This window comes from Passer domesticus, chromosome 8, assembly GCF_036417665.1.
Source record: "Passer domesticus isolate bPasDom1 chromosome 8, bPasDom1.hap1, whole genome shotgun sequence".
NCBI lineage: Eukaryota > Metazoa > Chordata > Aves > Passeriformes > Passeridae > Passer > Passer domesticus.
Window position 1 is genome coordinate 38,352,788 of NC_087481.1, and position 26,384 is coordinate 38,379,171.

At 38.7% G+C, this 26,384-nt stretch overlaps 1 protein-coding gene across 4 annotated transcripts in view; it reads right to left on the minus strand.

Annotated features, from left to right (window-relative positions):
- The window catches only part of SEC24C (SEC24 homolog C, COPII coat complex component), a 38,351-nt gene that overhangs the window by 2,452 nt on the left and 9,515 nt on the right, over window positions 1-26,384 (minus strand). For 2 of the 4 annotated variants that reach the window (XM_064430524.1, XM_064430525.1), the window contains exons 3-24: window positions 25,123-25,209; window positions 22,621-22,765; window positions 21,587-21,765; window positions 19,915-20,355; window positions 18,476-18,606; window positions 17,250-17,318; window positions 15,432-15,543; window positions 14,499-14,626; window positions 11,863-12,001; window positions 9,821-9,936; window positions 8,646-8,770; window positions 8,195-8,386; window positions 7,078-7,171; window positions 5,247-5,363; window positions 4,601-4,771; window positions 4,133-4,229; window positions 3,733-3,878; window positions 3,209-3,347; window positions 2,280-2,398; window positions 1,715-1,894; window positions 902-1,093; window positions 397-486 (exon numbers count right to left, since the gene is read on the minus strand). In XM_064430524.1, the coding sequence (XP_064286594.1) occupies window positions 397-486; window positions 902-1,093; window positions 1,715-1,894; window positions 2,280-2,398; window positions 3,209-3,347; window positions 3,733-3,878; window positions 4,133-4,229; window positions 4,601-4,771; window positions 5,247-5,363; window positions 7,078-7,171; window positions 8,195-8,386; window positions 8,646-8,770; window positions 9,821-9,936; window positions 11,863-12,001; window positions 14,499-14,626; window positions 15,432-15,543; window positions 17,250-17,318; window positions 18,476-18,606; window positions 19,915-20,355; window positions 21,587-21,765; window positions 22,621-22,765; window positions 25,123-25,209 (3,209 nt within the window). The remainder of the gene's footprint in view (window positions 1-396; window positions 487-901; window positions 1,094-1,714; window positions 1,895-2,279; window positions 2,399-3,208; window positions 3,348-3,732; window positions 3,879-4,132; window positions 4,230-4,600; window positions 4,772-5,246; window positions 5,364-7,077; window positions 7,172-8,194; window positions 8,387-8,645; window positions 8,771-9,820; window positions 9,937-11,862; window positions 12,002-14,498; window positions 14,627-15,431; window positions 15,544-17,249; window positions 17,319-18,475; window positions 18,607-19,914; window positions 20,356-21,586; window positions 21,766-22,620; window positions 22,766-25,122; window positions 25,210-26,384) is intronic. The other 2 variants (XM_064430527.1, XM_064430526.1) reach the window with 2 other exon arrangements.

A 26,384-nucleotide genomic window follows, 5' to 3' on the forward strand; every position in this document is an offset into this window, starting at 1 on the left:
AGCTATTAGAATTAATCTTCATGGGGAAAACAGAGCAAAAAGCTAAATGCTCAAAACTCCAAAGATAGCCAACCAAAATGACAGCATATATGGCTTATGTGCTTTGACTTCTGTAACTCAGCTGGGTTAAGCCTCAATCCTTTCTAAACAGAAGGAAAATACCATATATGTAGTTCATATAGTAGTGTATTGTAATAGGTCTGAAAAAAGGAAGCTTTGGAACTATGGTAAGCACAAAACTCCAAAACTAGTGAAATTTGTTTTCAGATTCTTGAAAACTTGGAATAACATTTATGAGATTGGGAAGAGTAAGTTCAGGACTGCAGCATTACCAGGCATCACCTGACTCACTAAGAGGGAAGGGGATTTAAAGCTGTAAATGGGGCACATTTTTACCTTCATGTAGCGGGATCTCTGCCCTTGAAGCATATCAATAATAGATCGCACTTTCTTTGAGAAGGGGTTTTCCAAGACTGGCAGAGTACTCTGGAATGAAAGATATCCAATCCCCATTAGTCTTGGGAAGTAGAGCAATGTTAAACACAAGTCAGCAATTTTGGCATACTGTAAAAGGGTAGAGAAATATCTACCCCCATTAGCATACACTCTCTTTGACTTCAACTACTTAAAAGAGAATATAACATGAAATCAGAATTAGAGGTCAATTATTTTTTCAATTTAGATATCAACTGTTCTCTTCAAATGACTTGTCAAATAAACCTAGGCAAAAGCATGCCTGACATGCCCAGACTATCAACATTCCTACTACTTTCACACATCTGTGCTTCTCTCATTTCTATTATGAAGAATGAAATGCTATTTTTTTCTACTGGCTTTCTCGTTGTTTTTTAAGTTTTGGGTGACTACCACACTCTGGCTCCCACACTGCCATCCAGCTCACCAAGGCATTGCTAATTTGACTGAAGGATGACACTCCAAAGAGGTTCTGGATCAGGCCTTGCTGCACGTTGACTCCCACCCACACGAAGATGTTCAGCCCATTCTCCAGCAGGTAGATGTCACCCTTGGAGAGACGCTCCTCGGAGTTCCGAATGGCTGCTGGCAAGGAATCACTGTCAACATCTGCTTTGGTCTGTTTTAAAGGGAAATAAAAATTAATGTAAAATAAAAGTTATAAAACAAGAATGTCTTAGGAAGTCTTGAAAATTTCTGCCATGAAAACCCCAATGATTCTCTAATTTCTAGGACTCTCAAGACTGCAATAATTGTGACTGAAGTAGCATTTTCCTTAGTTTTCTTACTCAAAGTGACACAGAAGCAGAGACTCTTGGTCAGCAAAAGAGAACACAAGGCTTCTGTGAAAAGACTCAAGCTCAAATATCACCTCCTGGAGTAGGAATGTAATTAGTTTTTAGTGTTATTCCAGCAACTATGGTAATGAAAAGTCAGAACAGCAAATGAAAATTACTGTAGAAAGTTGTAAACTTTAGGACTTTTTAAAAAGACTATGAAAGGGTCGAAAGTGTCTTCTTTGTCACTAGTCATATGCTTACAGCTCAGGAAAAAAGTATCTCCCAGGAAATTCACAAAGTGCAGTAATGTTGAGCAAAATTAAATGAAATATCCCAACAGATGGCAGATCCCCAAATACTTCTCAAATCTTTCCCTCACTAAAATATAAATGCCAGTCCTTAAGATGAGTCAGTGAGACAACAGCAAGCCTCAAGTGCTAAGCAGCTCTTGAATTACTCACCAGGGGCAAAAGCCTGGGATAAAAGAAAACATTTGTTTCAGCCACGTCCATGGATGTCACTAACTGACGGATGTAGGCACGGTCATCGGTTGTGACCTCTGGGCCGGGCTGAAGAACGTCACTCTTCAACACACAGTTCAAGTACACAGGAAGCAGCTTCATGCATTCAGGGAGGATGAGCTAAAAGTCACAAGCAGACAGAAGCTGGTCAGCTGTCTTGCTGAATCAGCCTATGTTTGATAAAATGAGACTTGCACGAATCAACAAAGTGTGGTACAGCCATGAGGAGTGAAAGCTGATAGTCTACTTATATCACGGACTGTAAAAGAAACATAAAACCTTTCCCTGAGGCAGGCAGTGCTCCCTGGGCTCCAGACAGATGCCCAAGAAGCCATTCTCAACTACAGTTTTACTTGTAGTAGTGTATCTAGTTTCCTCAGTCTCCTCTTTGCAAATTTCTGCTGAGGAAAGGAATTGACTTTTTTTGAGCAGGCTAAGTAAGAAGAAGCAGCCATCACTTTTTAATTTCCAGGCCTGGGATTCAAGTGAAAGCACTGGAGTTTACCTGGCCAGCAGAAGAGGGACTAGCACAGTTCTTCCGATAGCAGGCTAGGATCTGGGCACACTGGTTGATCAGTGCATCTCGTACAGTCTTCACTGGACTGCTCAGGACTCCACGATATGCTGCACAGAGAGAGGACAGAGATGGACTACTGTCAAGTGACTGCTCAAGAACAGCAAAACCCCAACACTACTTCCACAAAGGAAATCTCAACACCTATTGTTTATGGAAGCCTTATTCTTCCCGCTTCAAACTTGCAGGAAAATGACAATATATTCCTATTGAAAACTTGAAGAAGCCCATTTACTCCCTTTTATGACACAATCTTGAACTCTCTATCTCCTATGTACTTAAAATATACTGATCATAATTGAAAGCATGGAGCTCTGTAAAAACTCTTTTTATAGACTGGCCATTTTACATTAATGGTCTGAAAATTGACTGTTTCCTTAATTTTAATGGCAATAAACATACACAACTCTCAATCTCTGTTGGATTTCTAGGCTTTTACTGCAATCTAGAAGGGGTACAGGGTACAGTGCCCAAGTGTATGACATTTAACTCATATCTATGAACAAGGGCCACCATTTCATATTGTGTAAGCAAAATTCTGCAACAGTTAAGGAATGAACTAGAACAGCCCAAAAATAAATAGAAGGATGAATTCAGACAGCTGGCAATACAAACTGTTATTAGAAACATTTGGAAAATAATTTGTATGAAGAATAAGCCTACACCCTCCATCTGTACCTCTCGTCCTAAGCAGCAATACAATCATCACAGCTCTATGCTCTTTCCCATAACTGACTGAAGTATCAGAACTGCCTCCTGATGTTTGAAGCAGGAAGAATAAACAGGTGTCATTGGGTGACAAAACAGGCATTTTAGCAGCAGTTAAAGGCTGCAATTCTGGTTTGCATATTTCCCCTTACCATACTTAGCCAAGTAGTTGATGAGGGTGTCAGTCTCACAGTTCCGATAGAGGTCAGCAAGCTGCGTGCAGCAGTTCAAGGACAGATTGTGAATGCGGAGTCGTCGCTGTCCTGCACAGCTTGTATACAGCAGAGCACACTGCAGGAGACAAAAATATAGGAGACACAGAAATGAGGTCCTGCTACAATAAGGACAGGGTTAGAATATACTTTATTAAAAGCTAGGACTCAAATGCAAAAACAAATAAGGTAACTACGTAAAAGACTTGGACGACAAGCTAAAAGTACATGCTAAGAATCAGGGTCAGTGAAAGGTAACAAGCAGCAATTTTAGCAGCTGTATTAAGGGACCTGGTCTTAGAAAACAGGAGTGTGGTTTGAAGCAGTCTAGGTTACCCTCAGAACAAGTATGCTGGAAGGGTATGGCAAGATGCAGAAAGAAAGAACAAACAATTCCTTGAAGAAGTGTCTAATAATTCAGTTCAATTGCCAACTAACTTCTTCTACAAAGCCTCCCCCCTCACCTGAAGCAGTGCACCACTATCTTCACTCAATTTATCATCATGCTTGAATTCCACAGTTATTGTTTTATCACAGTCCAGACCTGCCATCTCTACATCAGTTGTGTTGCTCATGTAGAAAGCTCCAAAAAAGTCTGTTGCTCTAATACCTAAAAGAGGGAAAAATCCAACATGAACCACCATTTTCAACAGAATACCAAGACAGCCAGCCTTTTGACCCTCACACCAAGTTAATCCTGACAGACTTCAGCGGGGATCTTTGCAGTCTCAACTACAGTCTTAGAATTCCAAAGCTTTAGCAGATCTTTTGGGATAACCCCTAAATTACGGGAAGATTTCTTTCTTCCCATGAAACATGCTTGAAGTGGTCAATTCATTAAGGTTCCTCCACGCTAACACCCACCTGTGCTTGTGCGGACTCTCATTACAGCATCAAATCCCACTTCTTTCTGGACATCCCTTCTCAAGTCATTCAGGAATCTGTACTGGTCTGTCTCCAGCTAGAAGGCAAGCAGTAGTTGAAGTTTCACACTTTCATAAATCAGACTGGCTTCATAAACCATAAAGTAATTTAAAACCAGATACTTCCTCCTGTGGTCTTTAGAAGTCACTGATACCAGGCCCAGTGGCCTGCTGACAAAATATTGTGCTAAGAGGTAACAGCCTAGTTCTTCCTGTTGGGTTCTGTTATTAACAGATGTTTGTATAAAAACACAAAGCTATCAAATAATTTTGCTGATTATCTTGAAATTTAAGTAGCCAGTTACTTCCAAAGAAGTATTTCTTCACTATGATTCCCACTAAGAAAAAACAAACTCTCAGCTAAACAAGAATTCTTACTTGGATCAGTCAGAGTCACTGTCACTCCTACCTGGAAATAGGCATACTTATAAATGGAGCCTCCTGTCTGGTAAGGTACCACACCCAGCGTGGCCACATCCAAATACTGGTTTGGAAACAGGAACAGATCCACACAGCAGCCCTGGGCCACACAGTCCTTGGCCAAGTTGTTGTAAAAGCTTGTCTGTGGTTGAAACAATGTCTAAGAGAGGAAATCAGAGATGACATCAGAATTTTGTGTAGGAAAAGGAAAGTGAGATCCAGTTTATAATCCCAGCCAGTACTCTTATACTTTAAGTCTTTCTTCAGGGAAAGCAGAATCATCTAAGTTCTCCCTGACTCTGCCTTTGAAGAACTGTTAATTATGATGAAAATGACTACACATTTTGCTTTAATTGTAAATTCAGCATATTTACTTTAACCCAGATTTTGGTATTATATTCTCTGTATTAATCTAGAGCTAACTCTTCTTGTTCTCAGACTAGATCTGCCCTTATGATGTCAAGAATCCATAGCACTGCTTGGGAACAGAAGATAAAATTGGAATGTTAAAAGATATTAGCTGGGACAGTTATAGTATGTGCTATCTTGTAATTTTTTAATGCTGTTTGAGTTATTTTATTCCATAAAATGCAAAATATACACCCTTATGTAAGGATTATGCAAACCATTATTACCTTCTCCTTATCTGTGTTGATCAGTTTCCTGTCATCTCTGTTCTTTAATTTCCCTGGAGCCTCTGCGATGGGCAGAGAGGTGTGGAAAATGAAGAGCTTGCCAGCACACTCAGCAGCCTGCAGGAAAGTGAGTGCAATAACAGAGGTCAGAAACACTTACAAAAATTATAAGGGAAGCTGTGATTCAAGAACAAACATTCAAGCAACCTCATCACTCTTCTAATGTCAGGGGGATTCTGCCAGACACTCAGGCTCACTGTCACTTGGTTATGTGACTGGTGTCCAAGGAAGAGAGCACAAATTACTGGTCATTTATAGAAGAGCAAGTTTGAGTTCTACTGGATTTGTGTTAATTCCACAGCAGGGAGAAAAGGACTTTCTCCAAGGAGACAGAGCAGGACCCAGATACAAAAGGTTTTGTGCAAACGTGTTGCATTGTCTTCTTCCCTGATTTGCAGCTACTGGATTTGTGGAAAAAAGTCACAGAAATGGCAAAGAATTTTGTAATCTGAGCCTCAACTGATCAGTAATTTTAAATCAACACCTTATGCCAACATTAGCTGATGTTTAATATGTTATTTTCTCTGACACATGCAGTATGTAAAAATTCAATTAGCAATTTTTACTATTTCTTGATTGAACAATTATAACAAAAACTGAGTTTAAGAAAGACTTTTAAGGATCATTCCCCCTGTACTCAGCACTGGTGAGGCTACACCTTGATGTTTTGGGCCCTTCACTACAAGGACTGAAGGACTGAGATGCTGTAGCATGTTCAGAGAAGGGCTATGGAGCTGGTTAAGGGTCTGGAGCACAATTCTTGCTGAGGAGTGAGTGAGAGAACTCAGGCTGTCCAGCCTGGAAAAAAGGAGGCTCAGAGGAGATCTCCTTGCTCTCTACAACTACCTGAAAGGAGGTTGTAGTCAGGTGGGAGTCAGCCTCTTCTCCCACGTAATATGAGATAGGACAAGAGCAAATGGCTTCAAGTTGCAGCAGGGGAGTTTTAGATTCGATATTGGGAAAAACTTCTTCATGGAAATGGTTGTCAAGGCCTGGAACAGGCTGCCCAGGGAAGTGGTGGAGTTAGCATCCCTGGAGGTATTTGAAAGATGTGCAGAAGTGTCACATAGGAACACGGCTTAGTGGAGGATTTGGCAGTACTGAGTTAAAGGTTGGGCTTATCATAAAAGTCTCTTCCAACAAAAAATGATTCGCTGACTGATGTGACAGACAAACAGAGCTGTGTCACCAGTTTGGAGTGAGGTCACATAGGCAATCAATTTCAACAGTAGATGCAAATCAGAGTTAAACCATGCATGTAATTATGTCTGGATGAAGTACAAGAATGGCAAAACGTTAGGAAAAGTTTGTTTGGTTAGCACATTGCTGCAGGCAACTTCAACAGATGACATTCTCTCCTTTTATTTAAGATTCTACCAGAGTACAGGATTAAAAAGACACCAAACTACAGAACACCTCCATGAGACTTAATAGACTTCAGCACCTGTTTTTTAATGCTGGAGGGTTTTATTTTTCCTGTAGGTTCTATAAACTGTTTAAGGTAAAACCTAGACAGACAACTGAGAGTAAGCCATGTTCTTGCACTTTGAAAAAAATATTTAGAAAAGAATTGGGTAAAGAACATAGAGATAGCTGAACAAAACAGAAGGTTCATGCACTTCAACAATGAGCCAAATACTCTCTACATGCAGTGCATTTACTACAATGAGCTTACAAAATCTTTAGAATTGTCTTATTAGTGTGTGTTAGCAGAATATGAACTTCAGAGTACTTGGCTGAAACAATTTGTCATAGAAATGCATTTACTAACCTTCAGCGCCTCCAGCCCTGCTTGAATCACAGGTGCAAAAACAGTTTCTGTTTCTCTCGTGTCTGCAAACATTTCTGGAATCTGATCCAGCAAACTAGCAAAGAACAAGAAAAAAAAAGAGCAATTCAAGATCCCATTTAATAAGAAAAGCCACACAGTGGTAGTGGATGATTTATAGGAATGAAGTGGTTTGAACATATCTGTAAATTTGCATAACTTTTACAGTACTTGGCATCTCATCTGTGAAAAAAATGCTGTACTGTTCTCCATTGGCTTCTCTCATCTATATCCTCAGTGCCTTCTGCATAGCCCCAAACGATGCCTATTCCACAGCTCTTCTGTATTTCTTTTGTTGTATTCCAATATACACAGGTAAGTAAATTCCTAGGAAATACTGGTGACATTTGGCCTCTGTTAAGCAACTTGTGTACTACTCACAGATTATTGGTTTAATCCACAGTTTTGTATTAAGGCTTGTGTAATGCATTAAAAAGCAGGCTAGAAATTTTCTCCAAATACATGTAATTCCAGGTCTATTTCCCAAAATGTAGTTAGCTACACACCATAGATTAACTACAAGTACCATGATAAACAGTTTGCCAAAACGTTGCTAGCTTCTTTCTTTCCTTTTAGATTTTATCTTCTCTATTCCACTTATTCTGCTTTCTCCACAGAACCAAAATTGGACACCCCTGTTGTCTCAGTTTGCAGTTATTTAGCAGTTGACTTAAAGGCAGTGATTCAGTATTCTTACAGCTCTCACTCTACATCATCCTGGTTGTGTTTTGTTGTGGCTTTATTTTAGGTGGGGGTTTTTTGTTTTGCTTTGGTTTGGTTTTTTGGCTTGGATTTTGTTTGTTTGTTTTTCCTTTTTTTCTCCCCAGAAATGCCCTTCTGCACTAATTTGCCTTATATACATTTTCTGCCAAGCTGGACTATGAGCCAAATAATCCCTTAGCCCTTCAATTTCCCCATCCTACTGTGCCAGATTAATCTCAAAGAGTATAGTAAGTTAAAATACATGGAGTGACTTGACATGACAATTAAGCACTGAAAAAGCATTTGAATTTATCAAACGAGTATTTTACTACACACATTGTAAATCAATTTATATTACCTGGTAATAACTGTCCTGGACTCATTCACATTCACCAGAAAACCATCAAGGAGTGGCACAAACATATCTGCCACATCTGAGACCACCATCATTTGTGGCTGTGCCAGTGAGCTCTTCACGTTGTAGAAGTGTAAAACTTTGTTGTAGGTGACAAAGCCTACTCGAATGGCTGATTCCTCCATGTTCCCTTCCCTGGAAGAGACAGACTTGCCTTCACATCCAAGAAAACAGATAAACCATTACAGGTAACAAACACATTAGGAAAAATGAAAGGAAGTAGAATTTATTTTCATCAAGAAGGGTATCAAGAAAGATGCTCTGCTTGGCCTTTTTCTAAAGAAAAGCTTGACAGGATTATCAAGTAATTTTTAAACTTCTAGCATTTTTTAAAGAGAAAAACATAACAGCATCCCCCACTTGCACTGACTACAGTAGGTCACAATATACCTACCTGGGCAGATAATCTAGGAGTGACTTTAATTCTTCACATATTAGCCTCACTAAGCCACTCTTCACAGCATTGTAAGACACATCAATCATAAAAATGAAAGCAGGTGGACTAGGAAACTTGTTATTCTGTGGAAGAGAGGGAAGAAATCACACTATTGCCATGTCATGCAGCTCACGTAACAGCTCTGTAACACAGACAGATCAATGCTGGTCAAAGCTTAGCTGCTTTCATGCACCTCTGTAACCATGAGCAGCAGTTATTTCTTCAGCTCACTCTCCTATCCCTTTCCAACTAACACACATGTAATCATACTATGATTGAAATGGACTGGTATTAACTGCCCTAGACTGACTTTACATTGATCAGAGAAGAACGCTTATAACTAAATAATCTATTTACATGAATAAGCTACATTGGAAAAGTAGATAGGGAAGATTTCTGCCAGTTCTCAAGACTTTGGACCATGACCAGAGTTGTCATGTTAGAAAATAACTGGACTTTTTGTCTTAACTCAAAGTAAAGCAGAGGCATTAGAAGGCAACCAGTATCAACTCGCAACATTTAGGCATCTATTTTCTCAGCATAATATTTCAGCAGAGATATAAGTTGCTTTAATAAATACCTTGCACATATTTTCCCTATTCCTTAGAAGTTAATTATTATTTAAATATTTAATTTAAAAGCAAAGCAGCTATGAAATATACATTTCCACACTATTCTTGTGCTTTTAATCACTATGGCTGGATTTGAAACTGAAGTTCAATAGGTAAGGTCTGTGCCTTGTGGAACAGGTGGCACATCGCACGATTACTATTGTACTTGCATTGAACCTCTCCTGCAATTCCTTTTTCTGCCAAGGACTACTGCACAAGAATCCCTTCTGCAGAATTCCTAAGGTAAGTGCAGCTATAGCTGCTTATGTAGCTCCAGAAAAAAAATTATAGAGACAGCTACTAAATTATATTATGTCATGTGTGATCAGGACCTCCACTGGTTTTGTCAGTAAGCAAACAAGCATGTTATTTTACACAATAAAGTGAGCTGGATTAATGCTGCTAATTACCTCTGCCAGCTAGAAATCAGCCCCAGACAATTCATGTCTTTCTTACTCTCAAGAAAACAGTCTTTTTACTTAAAAGCAAAATAAATACAGCAATAAAAACTGACTACTGTACCTTGCAATAGTCAACTGTTGCTAGAAACTCGTATGACCCCAGTGATAACTCAGGCCGGTCATAGAAATCTACTCGCTTTCCAGTATGATCCAAATGTTGGAAGTAGTGAGGTGGAACTGGGAAAGGAAAAATCATTAAGTTCAGTAATATGCCCATAGTAAACACTGTACCTAAAGAGTCAATATGACAACAACTGTTTCAAACAAAACTCCAGGAAAGTGAACTTGCACTCTGGGCTAGCACACAAGTACTAAAAATATTAATGCAATTTAAGAATATCCTTAAAGCAAAACAATACAAACTTATTCCAGTTTGTCTCGTGTACCAGACAGCACACAGTACAGTTACTGTTATACTGTTATTGAATCATCTTTCCATTTCATTTTACATTTCATATCAGAAACATCACTACAATACACTTCTAGGATTATTCTGAAGGATCTAGTAAAAAAAATATAATCATCCCTTATAAGTAGGAACAAATTACAGAGAATTTGAGGCAAACTACAGGCTACAGCATTACTGACTCAAGTCAAGCTTACTAAAACACTGAGCTCTTTATTTTGCTATATAAGTTAATTTTTCCTTCCCTTCTTGTGCTGCACAAGAGTGAAGCCTCCAGGCACTCTCACGTGCAGAGACTCCCATAATCTTTTTATCAGAATAGACAAAGTACTTCTTACACTTCTTTCCTTTCTGTGGAGGAACAGAAGTGTAACCACATGCTCAGAACCCAGTACTTTTGTGCTGGTACAAGGCATAAGAAAATAAAATGGGAGTTAAGCTATATTTTGCTTACAAAACTCAGCTGCAGAAACAAAGCATTTCCCTTGTGCCCCAAGAACTACCATGACAGACACTCCCTCCTGCAGACCTGCTCATGTGACAAAATTTATTCCAGCCATAGCTGTCTATATAGCTCTGTATAGCTGTCTATACAGCCCCAGGGGAGATGAAAATGAGATTACCTGGAATGACATTATTCACCACACTTAAACTATTCTAAACATTCCAAGTTTCAAGAGTTCAAAAGAAAACAAAGTGATATCATTAAGACTATATATAAGCTTTTAGCACTCTTGTCTCCAAGTACACATCCCATACAAGTTAATTTGGTATTGCAAAGAAGAAATACCTCATGGTATTTGCAGAGAAAACAAAAACTGTTATTAAGTTTTAGGTACAACTACATTGTGTTTCTACAGTATTGCTTTCATCAGCAGTATCTCAGCATCCCTCCCTTTTCTGCCTCTGCTCAATTGTTACAGGTACAGCCCTTCACACAGCTGCTGAGTAAGCAGGACAGGGAGTGTATGCAGGCAGAAAATCACCAGACAAAATTGTTTTTTAAACTTGGCCATTTCTAATCCCCATTTTGGTTAGTACAAACAGTTATACAGCATAACTGAGGTGGTAAGAACAGTCCATTAAAAGCCATCAGTGCTACCAAATGGAACACTGAAAACATAGGTTTCTTGTACCTTACTTTCCACTGTGCCTTCAAAACAAATCTGCAAATGTCATGCTATGAGCAGCTCATTGTGACTTCTGCTTAAAAGGAAGCATGTTTTGTACTCATTTAGAAGAGCAATATTAACTGGCCTTTACTAAACACTCTTATTCAGCTGTAGCAGATCTAACTGCAATATCATCTCAAAGGAGTGTTAGTAAGACAAAAAAATGCTTTATGAGAAAAAAAAATCCTAATCCATGCTACTGACTAGATGTATATCTCAGCCTGTTAAAAAACCCCATACTTTTGAAATATCCTAAGAACATACAAGAGACTTTTAAACCACCAGGCATTATGCTACAAATATCTCATTTAAAAATATGCTACAACACTACAATGCATGAGCACCTTTTTGAACACAATTTCATAACACTGAACATGCCTTCCAATAATTTTTACAAGACCAGACACATACTAAATGACAGCACTCATTATAAATGATCATAACATGATAAAGACTTATTTGCCTGCATCTTTCCAAAGACCTTTCCAGTAGAGCCCAGAGAGGCATTTCCAGAAGAAAGCTCACCTTCAGTGACACAGCTGCAGAAACAACACTGGAACCTCCTTCCACCTTCAATGAATTGCATAAAAGGGCACATGTAAGCTTTGCACCTATTACATCGGACAGGACCGGACTCTCCGTGGTCTACCAAATAAGGAAGGGTCTGTGGAAGCAAGAGAAAAAAACCATGAAAAGAAAGGTTTCATGATGATGAGAAAGCTTTAAGCTTTGCATTGAGTGGTCATTTCTATCTTCCTGTACAGTGCATAGGATTCAGCATTTGGCAGCTGTGGGAGAGAGTGCAGGGGATGTGGGAAGCCTGAACAAGTATTTAAGTGCTTTTCAATTCAACCTCTAGCACAGCAGTATTTTGAGGGCTAGAGTCCTTAATGGGCTATCCCACCTAGCAAGTAGCTTGTTTGAAGATCACGACCACATTGCACCACCAGATGTATCCCAAGTGAACACAAAAGACTGAAAGTGACTCTTCACCTCTTATCTCTTCCCTTGTAAAAAGCAAGCTTTTTGACAAAAGCAAAGCCAGTCATTGCATTCCATATATTCCAGAATATAGAGTATCTACCTCAAAAAATTCCATCTGGTAAGACTTATTTGGAACTCCATCATGAAATACATTATAACCACAAGCTCTTAGTGTATTGACCCCATTGTACAGCAAATCCTCAAAACTGTTATATAGTGACACCATTTTTGAACTATTACTTATAATGTTCTTTTTGCACCGAAACTAGAATAAGATACTTGCCAACTTCTGCAGCTTCTCAATATCAGAACGAGGGGGAAGCACTTGAAAACAATTGAGACAGAACTCATACAAGTCATAAGCTGCAAAGCACCTGCATTTACACACTAAGCTAAGAACTTAGCTCAAACATGTAACTACTTGTTTTAAAATTTTCTGCCAATAAAGGCGTCTGGTGTTAATTCTCTCAGTTACCCTAAATTTATGATTATGTTTAAGAGACAATATATTCATTGAGCAGAATGATGAGCAAATGCTCCAGTCACTTTCATCTTCATGCCACAGATGTGTTGTCTTTTTATTCAACCCCACCAATCATTTAATGACAGTACAATGGTTTTGCAGCCCACATTTCTCATTTCTTATAGCCAGGCTGACCTCTTCAGAGGAAGCAAATTTTCAATTTTCCTGACTGGCAGGCAATGTTGGTACTGTACTTCAAGACAACTAACACAATTTTCTTTTCCTCAGCCTCTCCTTCTGTAACATGTAAACAAACTACCAGGGTGCTGGAAACAGGCAGCACAATACATAACTTGTCATTAACCACTTACTCCCAGAAGACAAGAGATACTTCTTTCCAAAGCCTCAAGCTTGGTTTTCTGAACAGCACATAACATTGGGCAAAGGTCCTAGATTTGGCAACCAGGCAGGATTTGGCTCAATTTTTATACATCCTAAATTTATCTGAATGCTTCAGTTTTGTAAGATATTATTTTCATGAAACATTTATCCTTTCTTTTATGCAAAGCTTTAGCTCTATTTACAATCCTGCTGCTCTGAACAGCTGAGTCTTCATCTGTTGGAAGGGCCCCTCCAGAGTGAGTTTGCCCTTACCCTTAAGAACTTCCAAATACTAGAAGCTGACTGGTCTCCAGGGCAATTTTCCAAGTGTTTGTTTGACGTATAACTACACCAGGAGACCAAACAACTATTCTTTGTAAAATGTCTCTAAAAATGTGTACTTCTACAAGACTCCAAGTTTCTCAAGTAAGACCTTATTCTCCTATTGCGGTCCTTTTAAACTTCAGCCACAGATCAGTTTTATCATAAACCAGTTTTTAAAACTCAAACCATAGTTTAGGGACACTAATGAAATGCAACAGGAGAAAAACACCCTTAAAAGACCAGAGGAAATTGCTTTCCTCAGCTGATGCTACACTTAGGTTTAACAGGGCACAGAACACTGCAGACCTATGCATTCAAATTCAACAAGCCCTTTTGTCTTCATGTCACAGCTCCAAGCAGGCTAAGACTACACAATATCCAGAGTATTTAGACTACTTAAAAAAATGTTAAACTCTGTAAAAGTCTCTGAGCGTTCATGCTCTCAGCAACCAAACACGAGTGGGTAAAAGGCTCAACAGCCACAGGTTACACCTAGAAGGAAATAAGTGCTGAGAGAGAAAGGGCAGAAATACAAGCACAGCTCAGCAGTGCTCAGTAGTTAGTGTTGTGCTGTCATCCCACACAATGCTATGTATATACATGCATATTAGACAGCCAAACCAGTGCTGTTCCATACATTCTCATCCAATTTCACAAATGGCATTCTAGAAAAGACTTAATACCTATGATTAGCAACCATTTAAGTACTTTAGACTAAGAAAGAAACTGAGATCAGCTGGAAGTGTATGCCTCTGTGACCATCCTAGTAATTTTGGTCACTTAATCACAGTGCCTGACAGCTACTGCAAAAAAGCTGAAATTATCATGGCAGTCAAAATACTAAATGTTTTGAACACAACATTTTTCCTCTTTACAGATATCTATTGCACACCTGTTGGAGAATCAATGTTTACCTGGACTTCATCACCTCAATATGCCTTCTAAACATCTGTTAAATGCTGCCACCTGAGCGTGCACATGGCACACGTAACTCTAGCACGGCTCTCACCTCCTCTGGTGGCAGAGTAGCCAGCGGCTTTATGACGGCAGCCAGGGGGACTTGGGATTGTTTGGCCATGTCAGACGTGCAGGGAATATTGTAAGATGTGCATCTGATGTAGCGGGGGCTTGCATTACCTGGGAACAAATAAAAAAGCCCCACAAATTTCAGTACAAATTCAGTTCATATTCAAGAACCGACACAAAGATACCTTAAGTTGTGTTGTTAAGCCACAGACACTATGAGCTTTTTATTCAGTTTTAACCTATGGAAAACTTGAATTCCCAATAACATACCTCTTCATGATTAACTATATATAATAAAAGACCTTAAAACAAATGAGCTTGACTCCCTGTCAACCTAAAGCTACAAAAAAGCATTTCTGTTTCATATATTCACAGACTAAAACATAATGCAGACATAAAAATCTACTCAAACATTTCTATTGTTTTGTTTTGTAATTTGGGCTGAGGAAAAAAATACTTGATTATAGCATCAGATTCTCAAGTTTTTTCTGGAACTTTGAAACTCAAAAAAAGTGTCAGCAATTAAAATATGAAACATCTTTTCTCTACAGAGCCCACAGACCAATTTACATCCCTCTTAATTTTAAAAAACACAGTTGCCAGTCCAATTCTAATCATGTTGCTAGTAGATTTCAGTTCTTAAATGTTTTTTATAAAGCTCTACAGAACAGGCTTCATTTTCTGCTTTCTGATATCTCTGCTAATGCTGGTCCTTGTTATCTGCCTTGGAAAACATTTTTTACCTGCAAATTGGTTACTAGCTACTGAACAATCAGGAGGATCGAAACTGAGATCAAATCAACACAGGACTTGAAGCTAAGCTTCTGTTGGTAAAACACATTTCCTTTAAAGATACAGTTCTGTTACTGACTCTTTGTGTTTTGTTTGTTTGTTTAGGAAAAGAAAAATAGTTTACCTTGATCCTTGACCAAGAAATTTGTAGTAACAAGAGGTGGGACCTGCCCTCTCACTCCAGTGACAAATGGTTCTGACCCACGGTTATTTCTGTCATCTTCAATCACTTGAATCTGTGATGGAAAATACCATGTTATTATGTGGAGGCTTGGTTTAAAAGTAAAATAAGTAAAATAAAAAATCTCTAAGGCAGTAAAAAGGGGCAAACATTACTATCTCTAAAAACAGGAAGAGCAAGTAAATGTTGTCAAGCAGTCACCTCTCAGTTTGATTTCAAATAGTACTTATTGACTAACAATAAATTACAAGCTGCAAATAGTATTTTTCCCCAAGTATTTTAAGTAGTAGCATATTTTGTGTTTTCAAGTCTGACCTGAACTCATAAAAGTCAAACTCAGATCAATAAAGGAATTTTTGGTAGTATTCCCCTGTACAGTTCTAGGCAAGTAAGAATTAGAAGCTTCTGTAAGCCTCAAGCTGAAGCCCTAGAGGTAACCTGACTTTTTCTTTCCATTATGGTCTCACTGTTTTCATAGTATGCCTTTATTTCTAACCACTGTAACTCTGGCCTAAAGACAGATGGCTTGCAAGCTCAGGTGGAAGTCTTCATTACTTTGTGGTGCTCAAGGGTTTGTGATTTGAATTCTGCAAATGTGGAAAGTGAAATTTCAATAGACTTGTCAATGAATCAAACTTCAAAGCCTATAAAAATCTTAAATTTCTTGGTATTTCAAATTCTTCACAACTGCAAATTTGCTTAAGATAACGGAAATGTATTAAATAGTTTGCCTTAACTAAAATATTCACTGACCTTTGTAGCTGTGCACAATTCAAACTAAATTTCCTTAGTGGTGACTGAATGAAAGAATTAAAGCTAGCAATCATTCTGCTATTATTTTCCCATCAAACACACCTGCCCTTCCCTAGAGTAAATTCTGAAGTTTCTTTGGCAGAACTTCCACCCTCTCACTACAGATTGCAAGCAGAAAGCCTCCCACAGCTTCAGTGACTACTCTAGAATAAATCTAGTCCTATTACAAAAGTTTACAGGCTGACTGACATTGGTGATCTCACCACTGGTACCTGTTAAATTATGAACTTTGACTGCATGAGGAAGAAGTGACACAGGGTAACAAAAACCAAAAAGTTTGTTTTTTTTTTTGTCTTCCAATCCAAAAGGTAGCTGCTTTTTTCTTTCTTTAGATAAGATTCTCCAACATAAACATTAAATTTTCAAATTCAAAATTTAATGGTTATGCATGAGCACAGATAATGAGAGAATGTTTATGGCTCCCCATGCCTCATACGAGAAGATTTGTATCAGGAATTACCATTAAAAAACTCTAGTTTATCTGCAATTTTAGAACTCCAGAGCACTGACCCAGTACTGGTATATCAGCAAGAAACAGTAATCAAATTCTGATCAAAACACAGTAGAAAACATGGCTACAATAGCTCATGCTGTGTGCATGCTGACATGAGACACACCTTGTATGGGCAATTACACAACTGGCTTACACTGAAAATGCCAGCTGGAATCTGATGAAGGCAATAGCCTAAAGATCAGAGAAAGTGAAGGGGAGACATTCTTCATGATCTGTTTCTGAAACACTGCTTTCTATTGCCTCACCATTCATCACAGTAGATTTTAACAGCCTCATGTGGTGTAATGTTACTCATTTTGATAAGGCAAGCAGAAGACAGCAAGGAAAGGGTAAAAGATTAATGATGGAGGGTTAGCAAGGTGAAGTTCAGGTTTCAGGCATGCACAGATGGTCACCAACACACAGACTACAACTGACATATATACAGCACTTACTGGACTAGGAATTGCATCTGGATCTATTCTGTGCCTGGGTTTCTGCTGGGGTGGCAGCTCATTAAGTTGCTTTTTTTTTAATAAGAAATAAGAGTGTAAAAAAAAAAAAGAGAATAATAAACCAAAAAGTAACAGTGTTACTTCTCTCTACCCAAACCTGTAGCACTGGAATTAGATACATTTAGATACTGGTTCATGCAACAGGACACATCAGCTTCTGCAGCATACACTGATCCCAAAACCAGTCTTGCCAGGATATTGGGCTTGGCTCTGAACACCTTGCTAATGAAGGCAGTAGCTCACCTGCTAATTTTGGTTAGAAACTGAGGATTTATGCTTTAAGAACATGCTAACATGAAGGCAACTGACACAAGCCACTTGAGATTTCATGTAGTGGAAGAAAAGAGAGGCAGACAAGCAATTAAAGACTTAACATACTATGAAAAAATCCAGTAGTAACCTTTACATAAACCTGGAATCTAAATAGGTAACCTTTTTTAAAAAGAAGTACCTTCTGAATAACATCAGTTCTAATCTAACTCAAGACTACATTATTTCATAGTTTTGAAACAGCATCAAGAGCAGTGGAAGGAACAGCACTATAGACTAGTGGCAATAACACCACCAGGCTTAATACTACTCAACATTAGTAACCATTACATATAACTGCTTATCCTGTCTCAGAACCTCCACTCTGAAAGACAATCCCAGTTTCAGAAGCTGTCCATATTTGACTGATGTAGCATCATGACTTCATGACCCAAAAAAAACCATAAACCAGCTTTTTGACACATTATAGGAAAAGCACTACAATCACCTCCTACTAACCATACTTTAAACATAGATCACACAGTTCACAGACTATCGCCTCAAAATCCAAAATTAGTTCACCTTGGAAAGTCATTATGCAAGAATCCAGAAATGGAGAAGCATGTTTAATCAAAGCCCTCAAGGATCGTCAAAAGATAACACAGTACAGAAAAAGACCTGAGGAATTAGAGCAGTGATTTCCATATGCAGTGCCTTTCTTTCGTCACCAAGAAAAATACTGCCTCTGGGCTTATTCATCACAGAACACTGAAGGTGGATAGAAGAGAGAAACTTAACAGGAAAACAGACTTATGTTCCTTGGAACGAGAAACCTGTTTTCAGCTTTGGTCTTTGTCAGTTGTCTTATGCAAAGACACTACAGAAGAGTTGACACTGGTAAGAACAAGTAAGCTTACAGGGCTAGGTATGGAATCTGGATCCAAGCGTTTTGGTGGAGGTGGTGGTCCAGGTGGACTTCCATAATTTGGTGCTCCTGGATAGGCTCCTCCATAGTTTGGCTGGGGACCCCTCATCTGTCCAAAGGAACCTTAGCAAGAAAAGAACGTAAAAATCAAACAGTGCCTTAATACCAGGAATTTCTTCATTTGGTACTTCCCCCATTTCCTGCCATTATTAAAAAAAAAAAAAAAAAAAAAAAAACCTCAAGAAAATTAAAGTCAGGTGCCTTTCAGTTAATTGTGATTAAACATATTTATTACAGTGGTCAGCTTAGACTGGTAGATCTCTATCAACAATCCAAGAAACTGATAAATACAGTCCACAAAACTAGACTTAAGGAAACAGAGGCTTTTAGTCTGAACTCTATTAGCTCCAGCTCAGCCCAAGCCAGCACACTACTGTAAAAGTTTTAGAGCTTCTAATTGTTGATTACAATGCACATTAAGATCATGCACTATGAATATTTACCTGCAGAACTGTCTAATGGAAAGTGCACACAGAACAGCCAAATGAGCTAGTGGACGATCCCTAATTCTTCAAATTAAAGATATGCAAGGAGTTCCCTTGGGCAGTTTTGGCTTGTTTGAAATTACAGTAATAGGCTAACGTGTGATTTTCTCTTTTGTTTTGTAACTACCTGAAGCCATTTCATATTATTTTAGACAATTCTAGTCACAGAGTAACAGCATGATTTAACCCATTAGTATTTTTACAGTTCATAGGAATTTGAACAAATATTTTAAAGTAATTTACCTGTCCAGCTGTGCAAAACTGCATGGGGGATGGGATTCTCAGTCCTAATATTTGCACATGATTACTTTATGCCAGCTATCTCTAAGTGTTATTGATTAAAAACCAGCCAAGACTGGTTTTCATTCAGAAAGCTTAACTGGTCTTACTTTTAAGTACATTTAAGATGTGCAAGCTTCTACAAGAGAGAAAAATATGGTTATGCAAATTAAAGGAGAAAACATAGCAACTCCTTTTTCAATGTTTAACAACTCCTTTCACACACACCGCATATGTACAGCGGCCACAAATTTAAAGAAGATAAAACAAGGCTTTTCAGTATTTCCAATTTTTGAACAGATGAAGTTGCAGACATCAAATTGGAGTCCATGATAAAATTCTGATTAGTATTATGGTACTAATTGCTAAACAGTTTTTTGGCCAAGCAAGCTAGAATTCTTTAAGTTACATTAATCTGATTAAAATTGGTATTATAAAATACCTTAGAATGACACACAATATTACCTCAGAGACATGAGCACAGGGAAACAAGAGGGAAATTTTAATGTGCAGCCAGGAGCCCACAAGTGACAATGTGAAATCTAGTTCTCAGTTTGCAGCATACAGAGAATACTTAACTTAAAATTCCTATACTGGGAATACTCACCATTCTGCTGCATTTGGTATCCTGGCTGAGGAGGATGAGTGGGAGGAGGTGGTCCATGGAGACCACTCATGGGAGGCCCAGGGTGAAGCCCTGCCATAGTTGATGGAGGTGGTGGTGAGGAAACATGATTAGGCTGGGATGATGGTGGTCCAGCAACTGTCTGCCCAGGCAGTGGTGGGCCTGGCATGGCAGGTGGCCTTGGAGCACCTGTGGTAGGAGGGTAAGAGGAAGGTGCAACCCCTGTAGAAGGAGGAGGTGGGGTAAAACCAGGAACTTGAGCAGGCAGGCGCTGGGTTGGTATTGTCTGACCAGGAAACGGAGGCTGTGCCAAAGGAAGCCCCTGAGACACACTGGTAAGAGGGGGTCCTTGGCTCGCACTGGAAGGTGTGTAGAGACCAGATCCTGTTGCACTAAAGCTTCCTGAGACTGGAGGAACCGATGCTGGGGGACCCGGTAAGAAAAAAAAAGATATAACATCATTTTCTTCTATCCTCAAGACAATTAAGATGCAAAAAAACCCCATTTGCTCCAGATCACCTGAGTAAATCTACCACTTTCTCATCTCCAGATGAACTTATCAGTGCTAGCAGAGACAAACCCTAAATGACCATTCTCCTAGATTGAACAGAGAGCTGAAATTCCTTCAGTGGATCTGAAACTCGACAGTTCTTTCATTGCCTTCTCTCTCAAAGTCCGAGCTACGTATTTTACATAATCAGAATACATTTCAGGATTCAGGGCCAGAAAAAAAGGGCAAAGTCAGGAATACACAAAACATGAACCACCACAAGTCTATCCACAGACTTTCTGAACTAAGTTTCTGCCTTAAACTCCACACTCAGTGGGAGCCTGTAGATCAAGAATGGTTTTGAGCTTTGTGGTTTTAATAGCATGAAAATAGCAGCATTTGTATGCAGGACTGTCCTACTTCTGAGAATAATTTTTGACAAACATGCTGCCAAATGGCCAAGGAAATCTGTATCCCCTACTTATTCCTAGTTTTCCTAGAAAGTCTGTCTTACGAGATGCTTGTTAAAAAGTACTTTAGCAAAACAATTTTTAAATAGTCAGACCAGTTTACACATAAAGACAAAACTCTAGTCTTCAATTTAGAAAGTCTCCTAATCTACAGCAATGAGACTGTAGAACGAATACCATAGAACAAAGTATGTAAATTCAGTTTCTACTGTTAACTCATTTTCTACTGTTTGAGTGTCTTCTTGACTTCTAGCAGAACCCTATACACAACCATTCAGAGTACCTTCAGCCCTTTGTGATTTACATTTACAGGATTTACAGGGCCCTTTTTCCTTTTATTTTTGACTGGGCTGCTGTACAAAAGTGGCAAGACATGTAGAGTCTCCAACAGGTGACTCAGGGGTCGACTCTCCTGTGTTTCACAAGAGTCACCTAGCCAAGGACCAATGTTACCATTCTCCTTTGTTATTCATGTCCAGCAGTGCCAGCACTGTTCCCTACAATAGTCTCAGTCCTGTTTTCCCCAATTATGACTTTAATAGTTAAGAAAACTACTGTTTACTTTGGCAGATATCAACACCCAGAGAATTCCCATAACCATATGGTAATGAATCACTGACAAGAAAAAATCTATTATGAAATTACTAGCAAAAATGAAAATCAATAGCATACTTCAGTAGCCAGGAAACCTTACCATAGCCCAGTCCAGCTGGGGGAGGAGCAGAGGCTGCAGTACAGCCAATTGTCATCCCTGCCATGTGATTCCTGAGCTGCTGCACGCTGGCTTGGGGGGGCCCATATTGCTGGAAGGTAGACATCTGGCTGACAGGCGTGGGTGCTGAGCCTGGCAGGAACGGCTGAGAAGCAGGTGGCCTGAGAGGGAAGATGACAAACTGAGCTGATTCCTCATTATACAAGTTACAATTCCCTGTGCCTTTTAAAATTGTTTTAGCACATAAACACTATCTGGGTTCTCAGATATTTACATGAAACACTGTAGCTCAGTTTTGGAAAAAAATTACATATTCTGCATGCATCTGAATCCCTTTCATCAAACAAAAAAAAATCTATTAGCTCTTAAAATAAAAACTGTGTATTTTTATTAATTCCATTTCAGTTATCGCAACAAATCAGAGACGCTGCATAGAGTCTACAGGGTGAGCAACAGTAAGGCCTGCACAGCTATGTAAGAACATTCTGCCACTCAAAACATTTGAACTCGCCAGGACTATTGTCACTTTCACTACAGAGGTTATGGCAGTATCTTTCTGGAAAAGATGTTCAACAGCCTTGGATGACAGTAACTCAAGGATTCATAAGGGACAGAAGAGGGCCCAGAATCAATACTAAGAAATTATTCAGTAAAGACTGCCACATGCTCCAGAGATCATTTCACACTGCCAATAAACATATACTACAGTTGTGTGGATGCAACCAATTTTTTTTAGGGGAAAATGAAAACCACAAAGAATGTCTTAGGAGGAGAAGATGTTTTCATCAGTCACTGACATTTGTTCACATCCTTTCACAAGTTTTTAATCTCCACATATACTCACTGTCAAATGAATATCCCTGTGGCAAAACATTGCTCCAAAACAATAACAATGAAAAAAGTCAATATCCTACAAAACTCCAAAGAACTTAGTTTGATTTAGATCTAAGAAGTCTAGACCTAGCAAGTGTCTACCAAGGTGGAATTTTATTACAATTCACTCTTCTCATATGCACCTCTGCATTGGAGCTGCTGAGGCTGGAATTCCATTCTGCACATCTCCATGCTCAAATTGACTGTATGCCACATGGCCAGAAGGATGAGATGCTCCAGAGGCTGGAGGAGGAGGAGCTCCAGATGTTGGTGGGGCTCTTAATGAACCTACAAACATAAGGGAAAAAAATTAAAATATCACAAATTATAGAAACAAGGGCTTGAACCAGCTACCATGAAAAATTCATCTGCAGAATTTCTATAACAATATTCCATGAGCAACAAATAATTTATGCTCAAATATTTTTAGCCAGTGTCACTAGTTACCATCTCCACACAGATCAAGCAGAAAATATGTGCTGTGGAAGGTCTTCAAAAGACAACTTCATCTTTTATGAAGAAAAAAAAATATCTTGTCAGTAAGGTATTGAATCCTTTCCACTCCAAGTCCAATTATTTTTATCTAAACCAAGAGTATTCAGTGGAATCTAATGTCCATTAAAGGTGAGTTTTCCCTACCTCAAAGGTAAGCAGGCTATGCAAGCAGATTCTGTTTTGAAAAACTGCAAGACTTACTGCATTTATATCTAGCATAATGGGGGCCACCACAGACCATTCCCTCCAGCCCCTCAAGCTTGGAAGCTAACACAAATGCTTTCCCATCTCTCAGACTGAGATGGTTGTCACAGCCCAAATAGATTTGCCTCAGAAACCAGTCTTTCCACAGACCACAAAATGTTGGATACAATACCAGCAGACTAACTGCAGCTTTTGCTTCCAAAAAAGAGAATATAAACTTCCCTTCTAATAAAACTATACTAACAATGCTGGTAATTAGAACAATTGACCATGCCTGTTAACCACCAGGTACCCTATTTCACATATAGGGTATCATTAAGTACAGATGACTAAAAGTGCCCTGTGAGACCAGGCCCACACATACACATTGTCAGGTCACTCTCATAGCGACTGGCATGGCAAGTTTCAAAGGGATTCTGAAACCTTCTTGTGAGGAATCATTACAAAATAGGAAATAAGGGGAGCCATTTCTCAATTCTACAGTACCATTTATACCCTAAAGCATGAGGTTTCAACTCATATATTTTATCTACTACATCCAATTCTTAGCAAACCTGGGGATGTAAAGTCAAGGAAGGAATTTGACCTTGTATGAATAACTGATAATTTCTTAGGTTTCTTTATTTATTACTAAACTTTCACCTGTTCTTCATTTTGAGACAGGATTTAATTACTCCTAAAGACATTCATTATTTTTATATACTTATATCTCATTAATCTCATCTTTTCTAAACTACTGTTACAGCACCTTCATCTTACTGCTCCTCTGGCTAAACACTTCCTGATCTCCAACTATTTGTATGTTACTTCTTTTGAATTTCTTTTGTGATACCTCTCATCTATTTTCCAGTGCATTTCCTTTGATAGTACATGTAAACTGTTTGGCCTTCTTATCTTTTGTCTTTGAAGGTACATTTAATCCAGTTTCTGGAGGGACCCTACACACTATTTTAATACACATGAAGTTAAATTCCTCCACCCCCAAATTTAACAGGCATATCATTTGACAAATATGTGCTTACTTTAGAAAAACCTTTGTAAGTATTTTTTCCTAGTTCTCATCATAGATATACTTCTGTCACACCTACTACAGACCCCTCAAACATTCACTGAAAAAGAAATAACCAGAACAGGTATATGTATCTAGTGGTTTATTAGCCTAAGATTCATTATTCTTGACAAATCCTCAACATCTTTGTGATGTTCTTACTCATTACAGCAAAATGGGAAATAGCCCTGAGCCTATATGGTTGTCTTCTGACACCCTTCTAAACAAATCAACACCTCCAGAAATAGCTCTTCCAAAATACCACTAGTTTGATAAAAGGAAAAGTACAATACAGTTTCTTGCAGCATTTCTAATTCTTATATTTTGATTGCTAGTTGCAAAAAGATATTTCCTTCTTCAAGTCATAGCTTTTGGAAAAATAATTATTCTGAACATATACTTGGATTCTAAGTATAGTCAAAGAAGTTAAAGATTTGTTTTTCCCCTTAAACAAAAGCAAAAGTTACACAAATCTCATGATTTCCAGTAACCATCTCCTGGTAGTTTGCAGAGATTTTTCACTTCTTTGCAATGCTATCATACCAAACCTCACCTTCCCTCTCAAGGGTGAGATGGAGTTCTTTTAAACCAAGGATTGCACCTGACAGAGCCTGAATGGGTCAATTCAGGTTTTAAAATCAGACTTCAGAAAACATTAGTCACAAGTCAAGTTTTATCTATGAATCTGCATGCATAAGGGATTTCTACTACGGTTATTTCTTCATATCCTATTTATGTTTCTGGAATGCTGCCTACAAATAGATTGGGAAATGTCCCACCCACCTCTGCCTGAACAATCAGGTACCCAACCTTTGAGATAAGTATCCATATTAAATGGGAACTTGGCACAGAAGAAGTGACACAGCACAAACACTCCCACAGAAAGGACACTATTTACCTATGAAATTAGGTGCAAGAGAAGAAGTGTCAGAGTTGAGAGATACAGGAGAGCCCTTCGAAGGAAACCCCAAGGAAGGAAAATAACCTGGAAAGACAGAATACACCAGTAAATCAAGCCTGAGAGAAAGCACTGAGAGACAGCCTTTCCAATGCTAAGGACAGTCTGCAGTCCAGAAAATACCTCATACACAAAATTCGTGTCATCTACCTTGTTCCTTAAGCTTCACTCCCTCTCTTCTACCATGCACAACATATTACAAATGCAGTCTTTACACAAGTGTCAACATTTTCATAAAGCAAGTCTATGTAAAACAATCTACAGCCTAAAGGTTACTGGTATTCAGATAATTGTGTTTGCACTTTTATCTGCATAACCTCATCTGAAGGAAACCAATAGACTGACTAAAGGACTGGGACAAAATTGTCCTGGTTCTTTCAATAGTCTCATAGCAGGAAGCAGCTGCTTTCAGCTAGCACCACAGCACTCCGGTTCTGGTCCTCAAAAAAGACTATCACCACTGCCATAGCATTCCCATGATTCCACTTAGAGTCAGGGTTTGTCACAGAAATCAGTAGTAAAACACTCCCTGACTAAAGATGGTATCGACTCCCAACATTTCTCCACTCAGCCCCCCAAGCAATTTTACTGTTATTTTAAAAATAAATCCCTAGGACAACTACTTTGAAATTACAGAATAACATCGGCAGTTTTCCTTTACCCCTCAGTGCTTCCTAAATTTCTGCCTCTGAAATTAATTCTCTCTCCTCTCTATTATGCAGCTACAATAGGTCTTGCCACAAAGACTTGCAGTAAACATAATGTGTTGGAGGTGGTGGTGGAAAGGATAACTGTCACTATTTTTACTATAAGCTCTCTATGTCTCTGATAATGGGTTATTCCTTTGACTTCCTCTTCCACAGGGATTTCATACTCAGCAGCCACTGACAGGTCAACCTCTAGCTGTTGTATAAGGCTCTGAATTTTACATTTCTTTCTTCTAAAGATAAGAATCCTAAACAGCAGGTCCAAAATGCACAGCCTGACAACTGAGATTTCCTTAATACAGCCTAAGTCCAGGAATGATGGTCGCAGAAAAAAAGATGGGAAAAAATCTCCACAAACTGTGGATGGCCTTTGCCTGATAATAACAATAAAATTAACAATAAAATATATGAGATACTACTTGAGTAGTGCAATACAGTCTTGTTGTTCAAATGAGACCACCTTGTTGCCCTCAGTGTCACACCACCTTTCAATCA